At 32.9% G+C, this 13,154-nt stretch overlaps 1 protein-coding gene across 18 annotated transcripts in view; it reads left to right on the top strand.

Moving 5' to 3' along the window:
* The window catches only part of CCSER2 (coiled-coil serine rich protein 2), a 190,554-nt gene that overhangs the window by 80,580 nt on the left and 96,820 nt on the right, over positions 1–13,154 (top strand). For all 18 annotated transcript variants that reach the window (XR_008911921.1, XM_007478046.2, XM_056797325.1 and 15 more), the window contains exon 2: positions 2,120–3,596. Coding sequence is in view for 17 of the 18 variants with exons in the window: in XM_007478046.2 (XP_007478108.2) it covers positions 2,159–3,596 (1,438 nt within the window). In the remaining variant the exon portion in view is untranslated. The remainder of the gene's footprint in view (positions 1–2,119; positions 3,597–13,154) is intronic.

The following is a 13,154-nucleotide window of genomic DNA, read 5'->3' as shown; positions in this document are numbered from 1 at the left end:
TAGCACTTTAGTCATATGGTAGTAGGAGTTTCTTTATAGTGCTGGTTTATATTCTCCATTGAGGCATCTACCTAAAATAAAAAGTGTATGTTGTTCTACCAAGTCTAAATGCCAGAAGAAATATAGGTGCTAATAATCTTCTACCTATATTTCTGCTTATCCTTATGAAGCTTAATTTCTGTGAATATTTTAAAGTGTTTGTTTTTACTACATTTGCATATTTAGCTTTATAAACATTTGTACATTTTAAAACTTGTTAATTGGCCAAGGCTTTTTTCATGTGTAAACTGGTATTTAGAGTTCCCTTTCAACCTAGACCATTTCAATTGCAAAAATATAGAATTTGTAAGATCTGCAGCCCTTTTGAAGGAATGTGATCTAATTATGGATGAAAGTAAAAGGAAAGACTTTAATGGAATGTGAAAAAATTTGCAACTATTGTTTTTTCATAGATAAAAATTTAGTGTTATCTATGCTAATTTCTCTTAAACTGTTCAGGAGTTTGTTCAGGAATACAAAATATAGAATTTTACTTATGGCTAATGGTAGGATTTTTTTGCCCTATGTTTGCTAATATAATTTGTGGTTCTGTTTCCCTTTTGCTATATGGCTTTGGATTTTTTTACTTCAAGTATGAAGAGAAAAAGTTGAGTTTTAAAATATTTTTGTTAAGTTTACTTTAATGGATTGTTAAATTTGAATACATTTGGAAGTGCTTTAATCATGACAGTGTACAAAGTCAATTAAATGTGTACTATTTATAAAAGGGCAGTGATTATCATGACCAATTTCTGGACTCGGTTTATATTAGAATTCTTAGTGTTGGGGGCAGCTGGGTAGCTCAGTGGATTGAGAGTCAGGCCTAGAGACGGGAAGTCCTGGGTTCAAATTTGGCCTAAGACACTTCCCAGCTGTGTGACCCTGGGCAAGTCACTTGACCTCATTGCGTAGCCCTTACCACTCTTCTGTCTTGGAGCCAATACACAGTATTGGCTCCAAGATGTAAGGTAAGGGTTTAAAAAAAAAAAGAATTCCTAGTGTTATAGAAAAGTGTGACAAGGAAATCACTTTAAAAAGACTGATATATATTAATTTAAGGTCGCCAAGGAATTCAGCTATGTAATTCCTAAATGAAAACTCAAGTCAGCAGTCAATCTTTTATGGAGTTTCATTACAACAGGAGGAAGAAAGGAATTAGAGATAGAGAGAGAGAAAAGGGAGAGAAGGGAATAGGGCTTAAATACCCCTTCTGTTTAGGCTGGGCCAAAAGGCCCAAGCCCTTAGATAGCTGGGGCAAAGAAAAGAGATCAGTCCCTATTACTCACGTGACCAAAATGGAGAAACAGTCTCAGAGGCCCCCACCTTCAGCTTCCTTCAGAGCAAGCTTCTCAGAGCACACTCCAACCACTCAGACAAACTCCTCAACCACCACCCCTAGTCTTCAGAGCCCTCTATCTTTAAGGAAACCATCCAAGTTCCCTCCCCTCAGTTCTCACATCTACCAATCACTGTCCATCAATTTCCCTGTGCCAATGGAGGCTCTAGCTTAACCCAGGACCGCCCAGAGGTCTCTGGCTTTGCACATGTCTGTTGAAGGTCATATTTTCAAATAATTAAATCTTTGATCCTTTGCTACAGCCCTTCCTAAATCCTGTTAACCTGAGTAGGGTAGAGATTGGAATAATTAAATTTTGATCTATGTTGCAGCCCTTCCTCAATCCTGTTAGGACTGAGTAGGGTGGAGATTGATTCCAAGTATCTCCATTGTATCAATTCTAAAATCAATCATGACTCAAAGAAATTCCTGTTCTATGCTTAAGCATAGGTCAAAGTCCTTTCCATTGTTCAGCAAAAGGTTTCTGTCCTAAAGTAATCTTAAGAAGGGAGGAGGGGGAAACTCTCATGCCAATGGGGTTCACATTCCAATAGCCAAGACCCACTATCAATAGGAAATTTTTCAAGTATGAAATTTCCCAATGGTGAAATTTCCAACATTTATAAGTCTAAGAAATTTTGAGGTTTACAAAAGTTAAGCTGAAACATCTCATTTAATACATTAAAGTATTATAATTGGCTTTATATATATCCATGCTGACACTGTATTTTTCTCTTTTTTTAGATTCTGTCAGCTTCCAAGAACAAATGTGCCCTATAACTCATGGAAGAAAAACTACAGGTCAAGACATCTTTGGGTTCCAAGTTGCCGAAGTATGGGACGAAATCTATAGGCAGTACCCTACAATCAGTGCCGAATGGGACAGCTGTTACTTTATCAGGGAATTCTACGAATAGCAGTGGCAAAAATTTCATTAAGCACAATGGCTCTGTTAATATGTCATCCTATTCTTTTAAGTGGAGAAAGTCAAATAAATACCAACTCAGTGAGCAAAATACTAGGGACTCTCACTCTAACAATAATTCATATGACAAACTAGTTGACCCTGAAAAACATGTTAATGCTCAAGGAACATTTGGTAAAAGTGGATTAAAGAGAGATTTGAAGAGTGTCTCTTTAATTACATCAAAGATAGCAAAGCCATCAAACATGTTTGTTTCAACTTCAGAGGAGTTAAACCAAAAGACTTTGTGTGGACTATCTAGTTCAGGTAAATTCACCAAAGCCTCATTGTTAGGAAGGACTTCATATTCTTCACTTAGTGCTCCAAAATCACAGTTAAATGGATTTTATGGAAACAGACCAACTATTAGTATGCAAAGGCCTAGAGCAAACTCCTGTACCACCAGGAACAGTTCTGGAGAAAGTTTAGCACAGTCTCCAGACAACATTAAATCCTTTTCCTGTGAAAAAATAGTACGATCACAAAGTTTTTCACATTCCGTTCAGAAGTCTTTCCTTCCACTTTCATCCATAACTAGATCACATTCCTTTAATAGGGCTGCAGATCTTACAAGGCCTTATCAGAACCAACAGTTGTCCATTAGAGTACCTCCAAGGTCAAATATGCAGTCAAAAAATGTAAAATCAGAGGTACTCAATAGAAATGAACATTTAGCATTTGGATTTAATAGGTCCTATGCTGCTCTATCAGGCTCTGGTTTAAAAAAATCGACTTTACCAAATGGCTCAGGGGTGACATCCTTTGATTATAGACTGGGTCGAGCTTCTCTACTGAACCCAAGCAGACCACAGTTTACTGGGAAGATAATAGTGGATGATAATAAAAATTCAACTGATGACAAATGCATATTGGAAGATTCCTCAGTTTTGTCTAATGATGGAGCTATTGAGAAGGAAGACGATTCAATTGAAAATTGTAGTTCTAGAACAGAAAGTAGCCAGGGCATAAATGATAACATGCTGGAAGATGATGCAAAAGTCAGATACTTGAGTGATGATGTGGATGAAATATCCCTTTCCTCTTTGTCTTCTTCTGATAAGAATGATTTAAGTGAAGACTTTAGTGATGATTTTGTAGATATAGAAGACTCAAATAGAACTCGAGTAACACCAGAGGAAGTCTCACTCAAAGAGGAAAAACTTGGAAATGTTCCACGAGTGGATCCATTTGATTCTCTGAAAGAAAGTGAAAAACCCTTTGGTAAAACTGATGAATGGATAGATATCAGTGTTCCAGGTAAGCATCTTCATTTTGTCTCCTCTAGAAAATTTATGTTAAATGCTTTAATAACCAATTTTTTTGCAAGCATAGTCTTTAAGAATTTCAAGTAAATATTCTTTACTAGGCCTATTTTAAATCCATTTTAGAGGCAAGGCTGACGGGGCAAAGTAGTCATCTCCTTTTGGAAGCTAGGTGACACAGTTAATAGAGTGCTGGACCTAAAGTGAGGAAGACCTGAGTTTGAATTATCTGAGACATTTAATGACTGTGTGGTCTTGGTCAAGCTACTTAACTTTTATTTGCTTCCATTTCCTCATCTGTAAAATGAGAATAATAGTACCTATTTTTCTGACTCGTGAGTATCAAAAGAGTTAAGCATTTTGCAAACCTTTAAGTGCTGTATAAATACTATTTATCTAGTGTTTTCCCTTAATGAATGGTGTAGTTGCAAGCTTTATAGCTCATGTTACAAGGTAGCGACTAATAGTAACTGAATTTTATATATTACTTTTTAAACATTGTAAAGCACTTTACATACATTGTAGCATTTGAACTTTGTAACAAATTGGTTGCTACCTAAGTATTTTTATTCTCATTTTATAGATAGAAGTTTAGGTTAAATGCCTTGTTCACAGACTACAGAGGACTAGTTGATATTTGAACTTAGATCTCTCTGACCTGGATCTGTCATACTCTCCATTTTGCCATTCTGCCTCTAAATAAAATGTTTTAGTTTGCATTTTCTTTATTTTTAAAAATACTGGTACTTAGTACAGTGACAAGTGTAGGTGCTAATAATAGTAGGTGCTAATTAGGTATTTATTTATTGATTTATATTATAAGCTGCTCAACAGGTTTAGTACCTTATATAGAAATGTATTGTTGTTCACTCTGTCACCATGTTTAGATTTCTATACATTCTGTTAAGTGGTGAATGTTTTCTGGGTTGCTCTCCAAGATAGTTTTATAATCTTTATAGAATGTAACAATCTGTAACCATCTTATTCAGTGCTTCATTACTATTACTGATATCTTATTCAATTTATTTCCATCTGTTTGCCATATATTCTTCCTTTTTAAAAATACTATTTATGCTTTAAAAATTTTTGAGTTCCAAATTCTCTCCTTCCACCACCTCCTCCACCTATTGAGAAGACAAACTGTATCAGTTATACATGTGAAATCATGCAAAACATTTTCATATTAGCCTCATTGCCAAAAAAAGGCAAGAAAAACAAAGCAAAAAAATGACATTTCAGTTTATACTCAGTTCATCAGTTCTCTTTTTGGAGATGGATGGCATTTTTTATCATGAGCCCTTTGAAATTATTTTGGATCATTATATCGATTAGAGTAGCTAAATCTTTTATAATTGATCAGTGTTACAAAATTGCTGTTACTGTGTAGTGATCTGATTCCACTCACTTAATTCTGCACAGTTCATATAGATCTCAGGTTTTTCTGAAACCATCCTCTGTCATTACTGATAGCAAAATAGTACCTTATTACAATTACATACCACAACTTCTTCAGCCATTCTCCAATTTATGAGTATTCCTTCAACTTTCAATTCTTTGCTCCCACAAAAAGCTATTATAACTCTTTTTTGTCGATATAGGCCCTTTTTCTTTGATCATTTTTAGTGTACAAAGCTAGTAGTGATATTTCTGGGTCAAAGCTAAATACACAGTTCTATAGTTTCTTGGGCTTAGTTTCAAATTGTTTCCCAGAAACATTAACTCAATTTGCAACTCCCACATATTCATTTAAACTCTAGAAATATTTTTTAAATGCAGAGATTTTATTGTATAAATAACAAAATTTAGGGGGATATTAGGATTTCAAAAGGGGTAAATTTTATTCTTTATAATGTACAACTATAAGATAAGATAAAGTGGAAAAGTTATAGAATTTTAAAGCTGGAAGAAACCTTAGATTATACAGTATATTCCCTATTTTTATAGATGAAGAAATTTGAGAACCTTGAAGTCAAATGACTTGGTCAGTATCATACAACTATCTAGTGGAAATTTAAATTTAGAACTAGGAGAATCAAGCATAAACTAGTGATAGTTGAAAAAGAGTAGAGCCCCTGGTTTAATGGTGAGCTGATGAATTTGGCCACTGGAGGGACTACAATGAGAGTGTATTTGTGGTGGCAATTATGTAGTGGGCCCTGATCTCAACTCAGGGGTAGAGAAGAGTCCCTGAGGTCACTCATAAACTAACACATGACCAAGAGGAGCAGTGACCATATCTGGTCTTGCATTATAGAACATTGGAAAAAAAACCCAAAAGTCAAAGATTCCCAGATAGAGCTCAAACAGCAACATAAAAAACCTGAAGCCTAAAATATGGCCCATATTGCAGGAACAGAGTTCAACTCTAACATTAAGTTAGCAGCCAAGAAATAGATCATTAAAAAATGTGTAAACAATAAAGAACCTGACCATAAAGAGTTATTTTGGTGATAGATAAGGTCAAGTTTCAACCTTTGAAGAAAACAGTGAAGTCAAAATAGCTACTTGTAAAGCTTCAAAGAAAAATGTAAAATGGTCACAAGCCCCAAAAGAGTTCTTAGAAGATCTTAAAAAGTATTTTAAAAATTAAAGAAAGTTGAGAAAAATTTGGGAAAAGAATGAATAATGCAAGAAAATGTGAAAAAAGTCAACTAACTAGAAAAAGAGTTCCAAAAACTTACTGAAGAAAGTAATCTCTTTAACATTAGAATCAGGCAAGGGGAAACTGATGATTTCATAAACATCAAGAAACATAAAACAAAATCAAATGAATAAAAAAATAGAAGAGAAGAAATATCTCATTAGAAAAACATCTGATCTGGAAAACAGATAGAGGACAGATAATATAAGAATTGCTAGTCTGCCTGAGAGTCATAATAAAAAAAAAAGAATCTACTCACTATCCTACAAGAAATTATTAGGGAAAGTTGTCCTGAAATTTTAGAACTAGTAGGCAAAATAGAAATTTAAAACATTCACTGATTACTTCCTGAAAGATATCCCATAATGGAAATTCACAGGAGTATTACAGTGAAATTACAAAATTTCCAGATCAAAGAGCAACTAGAGAGAGACTATAATTAACTAGAGAGAAACAATTTAGATTGTTAAATTTATAGTTGGACTGAATATTTAATCGGTCACCGGGGATTTAATTTCTAAATCCCAAAAATGAATTGCTAAAGTCAAGTGGAATTTATGGCAGTTTATTTTACCATAGAGGGAAGACATTAAGGAAGAGAGAGAGAAAAGGAGAGAGAGAGAGAGAGAGAGAGAGAGAGAGAGAGAGAGAGAGAGAGAGAGAGAGAGAGAGAGAGAGAGAGAGAAAGGAGAGAGAGAGAGAGAGAGAGAGAGAGAGAGAGAGAGAGAGAGAGAGAGAGAGAGAGAGAGAGAGAGAGAGAGAGAGAGAGAGAGAGAGAGAGAGAGAGAGAGAGAGAGAGAGCTGTGACTTCATCTGAGCCAGGTAGAAAGTCTAAGGCCCCAGCCAGGGGAAAGGAGTCTCAAGACACTTGACCTTTCCCCGAGGCTCACACTTCCAGAAAGGGGAAGGAAGTCAGCCTTTACACTCAGCAAGTTGTCAGTTCAATCATCAGATTCTTTATCAGCCTCAACTCCAGCAGGCTTCACTCCAAGTGTGTCTCTTCTCAAGTGTCTCTCTTTAAGTGTCTGTCTTCATTCCAAGTCTGAGTATCTCTCCCCTGTGTGTCTCTGTTTCCACTTTTAAAAACCTTTTTCTCTTGTGTCACTTCTCCTAAATTTTATGTCTACCAATAACAGCTGATGCCTCCACTTCAGGACTGCCCACTCTTTCACATGTGGGTCACAGACCTCCCACTCAATGTATGAAATGGGTATTCACACCTTTTTGTGGTTAAAATCCAAAATGGGTAGATCTCTATACTCAACTTTAAGTACTGTGTTTACACTTTGGGGATTAAAATCTAAAAATAGGGGATTACAATTTAATCTTCACAATCAAGGAAGAGCTAAGTACCTTCATTGTTATAATCAGGGGAGAGCCAAATCCAATCTTCACAAAATATTATGGAGCTGCAGTCAATTTAACATGAAATTTTGCATGTTCTATATTAAAAGAACAAAAGGTTTGGAGTATGATATTCCAAAGAGCAAAGAAGCTGTGTATGCAATTAATAATAATCTACCCAGCAAAGCTGAGTATAATTCTATAAGGGAAGGAATAGATATTTAATGAATTAAAAGAATTTCAGGTATTCTTGTGGAAAAGACCAGAATGGAACAGAAAATTTGATTTAAAAATACTGGAACCAGGAGAAACATAAAAAGGTAAACATGAAAGACTAATCATAAATGCCTTAATAAGGAAAATGATATTTGTAGCTCTTAAGAATACTATTATTACTAGGGTAGTTCAAAAGAATATTCACAGATAAAAGGCTTAGGGCTTAGAGTTAAATTGATTCTGATAGGATTATCCTAAAAAATAAAATTGGGTAATGAGAGATAAATGGAGCAAATTATCTCATATAAAAGAGTTGTTAATGGAAGAGCTGTCACTAGAGATGGGGGAGGGACTGGAGGGCAGGTATTATGGGAAGGAACCTAATTCTTATCAGAACTGGGTTAAAAAAAGGGAAAAACATATACATCTAGTTGGGTATAAAAGTCGTCTTAACTTATAAAGGAATACAAGGGCAAAGGAATAGGATAAGGGAGGAACTTAGATGTGCTGAATTAAGAAATAGTAGGGCAAGGGAATAGGATAAGGGAAGGACTTTTAGAAGAGTCTGTGGATTAGGGAAGCAGTGGTCAGAAGTAAATAAGACTTCTAATGAGGAACAGGAGAAAAAAAAACAAAGAAGGATAAACAGTGAGGGGAAAATAGGATTGAGAGAAATATGCAACTAGTAATTATAATTTTGAATGTAAATAGGTTGAACTCACTCCTAAAATAGAAACAGAAAATAGAACAAATCAAAAACCAGAACTTGACAATATGTTGTTTATAAGAAACAGATTTAAAAATGAGAGATACACATAGAAATAAAATGAAAAATATGAAAAATAAAATTCTAGAGTAAATAACAAAATAAAATGATATTTCAGCTGAAATTAAAAAAAGCAGGGAGATCAATCATGATCTTGGATGAAGTTAAAGTAGATTTAATTAAAAGAGATTAGCAAGGAAACTATATTATGTTAAAAGGTACCTTAGATAACAAAGTAATAATACTACTAGGCTAATACTAAACTAAATATGCTATTGCATTTAGGTTTATAAAGGGAAAGGTAAATGAATTACAGGTGAAAATAGAGAAAGTTTAGAAGTGAGTTACTTTAACCTTTCCCTCTCAGAACTAGATAAATCTAACTAAAAATATTATTTAGGAGATGAATAAGATTTTAGATAAGTTAGATATGATAGACTCTGGAGAGAATTGAATGGCAGCAGAAAGGAATATACCTTATCTCAGTAATACGTGGCATCTTTACAAAAATTGACCATATATAAGGGCATAAAATCCTTGCAGTCAAATTCAGAAAAAGCAGAAATATTTATTGTATTCTTTTTTTCAGGTCAAAGTACAATAGAAATTTCATTTAATAAAGGACTCTGGTAACAGATCAACAATTTATTGGAGACTAAATAACTTAATGTTAAAGAATGAGTGAGTCAAAGAATGTTGAATGAATAATACTTTTATTAAAGAGAATGATAAGACAGTAAACCAAAACTTATGGGTTGAGGCAAAAGCAGTACTTAGGGGAAAATTTATATCTCTAAATTCTTACTTCAATATAATAGAGAAGGGACAGATCAATGAATATGTAATTAGAAAAGAAAACCATTAAAAATTATCAATTAAATGCCAAATTGGAAATCCTAAAAATTAAAGGTGATATTAATAAGGTTGTGCATAAGAAAACCATTGAATTAACAAAAGTAGGAGTTGGGTTTATGAAAAAATAAATAAACCATTGGTTAATATAATTTACAAATAGATGAAAGCCAAATAAAAAAACTAATATCAAAAATGAAAAGAGTGAATTCATACTACAGATGAAGATGAAATGAAAACAATTATTGGAAGTTATTTCACCCAATTATATGCCAATACATATCTAACAACTTAAGTGAAATGGAATATTTATCAAAAATATAAACTGCTCAGAGTAACTAGAGGAAATAGAATATCTAAATAATCCCATTTTAGAAAAAGAAATTGAACAGGCCACAATTGAGCTTCCTAATAAAAAGGAATAAGAACTAAATGGATTTATAAGTGAACTCTAACAAACATTTAAAGATCATAACTAAATTGTTTGGAGTAATAGGCAAAGAAGGAGTTCTACCAAACTTCTTTTATGAAACAATTAGTGTTGCTGATAACCTAAGCCAGAAAGATTAAAATCAGAGAAAGAAAGACCAATTTCACTAATGAACATTTATGCAAAAATTCTACATGAAATGCTACCCAGGAAACCATGACAATATATCATTGTGAACTAGTGGGATGTATACTAGGAATGTAAGAGTTGTTTCAATAAAAGGAAAATTATTAATATAATAGATATATCAATAATAAAAACAAGATCATATGATTATCAATAGGTGTAGCAAAAGCTTTTGACAGATAATAGTCATTTCTATTAATAGCACTTGAAAGCATAGGTGTAAATGAGTTTTTCCTCAAAATGATAAGCATCTAGCTAAAACCATTAGCAACTATTATCTGTAATGAGAATAAACTTGATTCCTTCCCATTAAGAAAAGGAGCACAACAAGGATGCCCATTGTTATCAGTACTATTCATAATTGTACTAGAAAGGCTAATGACAATAATGAGAAGAGAAAGCAATAGCAGAAATCAGAATGGGGTGAGGAAACAACTATCTATCTTTGCATATGATATAATGATTGACTTGGAATATCCTAAAGATTCAACTAAAAATAGTTGAAACAATAAATTTACAAAGTAGTAGGATATAAAATAAACCAACACCAATCATCAGCATTTTTATGCCAATAACAAAGCCCCGAAAGAAGAGACAATACAGTTAAAATAACTGCAGAGAATATAAAGTATCTAGGAGTATACCTGCCAATACAAACCTAGAATTTATGTGAACATAATTATAAAACACTTTTTAAGTAAGTAAAGTCACATTCATATAATTGGAGAAATATTAATTGTTTGTAAGTAGACCAAGCCAATAAAATAAAAGTGATGGTTCTACCTAAAATCAGTCTATTCAGTGCCATTCCAATTAAACCACCAAACTTTTTTTAAAAGAGGCAAGAACATCAAAGGAATTGATGAAAAAAATGTAAAGGAAGGATAGATCTTAAACTGTATTATGTGGTAATTATCAAATGATATTGTATAAAATACAAATTATATGTTTTTGATAAGCATAAAGTCTTAAACTTTTGGGATAAGTACTTCCTATTTGGTAAAATTGTTGGGAAAACTGGAAAGCACTCTGGCAGAAACTAGGTATAGAACACGATCTGACACCATTTACCAAGATAAGGTCAAAATGGATAAATGACCTAGATATAAAAGGAGATAATATAAATAAATTAGAAGAATGTGGAACATATCTGTCAGATTTATGGATAAGAGAAGAGTTTATGAATAAAGAGATGGCATTGTGGGATATAAAATGAATAATTTTGATTACATTAATTTAAAAAGATTTTGTTCAAATAAAACTCATTTAGCCAGGATTGGAAGGAAAATAGAAAACTAGGTAATTTTTTTATATATATTTTATATATGTTATATAATTTATAAATAAAATTTCTTGGATGGAAGGCTTTGTATTTCAAATATATAGAGAATGGAGTCAAATTTATAAGAATGAGTTATTCCCCAATTGATAAATGGTCAAAGGATTTTAACAGGCAGTGTGGAAAAGAAATTGAAGCTATGTACAATCATATGAAAAGATGTTCTAAATCATTGTTGATTAGAGAAATACAAATTCAAATGACTTTGAGATATCCTCTCACATCTGCCTTATTGGCTAAAACAATAAAAGGGGGAAATGAGAAAAGGTTGGAAGGGATATGGAAAAATTGGAACACTAATACATTGTTGGTGGTCCTATGAACTGTGATCCAGCCATTTTGGAGAGCAATTTGGAATTATTCCAAAAGAGTAATAAAACTGTGTATATCCTTTGACCCAGCAATACCACTATTAGATCTGATTCCTAAGGCGATAAAGGGAAAAAAAATGTTCTAAAATATTTATAGTAGCTCTCTTTGTAGGGGCAAAGAACTGGAAATTGAGGAGATGCCCATCAGTTGGGAATTTAGTGAATAAGTTGTACTATATGATTATGATGGTATATGGCTGTAAGAAATGATGAGCAAATCGATTTTAGAAAAACTTGGAAAGATTGCATGAAATAATTCAGAGTGAAACAAGTAGAACAAAAAGAACATTGTATATAATAACAGCAATATTGTAATTGAGTAATTGAGTATTTGAGTAAAAGAGTAATTGAGAATGACTAAGCAATCCTGAATAATATTCAGATCAAGTATAAAGGATTTTTGAAGGAGGATGCTTTGTACCTCCAGAGAAAATACTTGATATATGGAAGTATATATGGAAGTATATATTCATATGTGTGTGTCTCAAAAATTGGCTTTCTCTAGTGTGGATTTAGAAGGGGAAAATGGAGATAACTCAGAACCCAAAATGTAACAATAAAATAAATACTTATATATTTTTACAAAAATCTTAAACCAGAGAGAGATTTTAGAGAGCAATGGACCCAGGTCCATTACAGACAGTCCTCAGGTACAATGATGCATTTTAGTCTTATGTCAAATTTAATCTATGCTTTTGAAAAAACATTTTGTAAAAGATTGATGAATATGAAATGGCAAGTGATTGCTTTGAAATAGACTGTATCTTTTTTTTTGTCTATTAGATTGGCATTTTAAAAGAGAAATTTATTTGTAATGCTTAAATATTCAGTAATCACTGAAAAGTTTTTTCCTTTAGACAGAATATTTTTCAGTGTAGATTAGCACTTACACTACTTACATATTTAATTTCTCATTTTTATTTCTGCACTTTGCTTACTTATAGTCATTTGACAATAGGAGCAATCCTCTTAGAATACCAGTATGGTGAACTTCTTTACTGGCAAATGAATATATAGTGATAATGGGATAAAAATTTAATATTATAAGTTCCAATGTTAGTGACTAGGGAGGATTACTGTTCTTTTTAAGTTTCCAAAATGTTATTGGAGTTGGGAACCTAGACTTGACAATACCTCTATAGAAGATAATTTTTTCCTTAAAGTTGATATTTTAGTGCTTTGTTGGTGGAATTGGTAACTTGTGACTGTTCCCTGTTCCTAAAGATTCTTAAATAGACAGAAGATGCTGTTAAAATTCATGACAATATGAGGAACTTTCAAGAATCGTAGTAGTCATAGTGAAAATTTCACAGATATTTAGACATTGAGGCAAAATGCTTCTAATATGTGGGTGATTTCCCAACCTTGATTCTCTAGCTATTAGTTGAAAATGTTTTTGAAAGCAGAC

Source organism: Monodelphis domestica, chromosome 1 (genome assembly GCF_027887165.1).
Source record: "Monodelphis domestica isolate mMonDom1 chromosome 1, mMonDom1.pri, whole genome shotgun sequence".
Taxonomy (NCBI): Eukaryota; Metazoa; Chordata; class Mammalia; order Didelphimorphia; family Didelphidae; genus Monodelphis; species Monodelphis domestica.
This window is presented reverse-complemented; position numbering and strand designations above follow the sequence as displayed.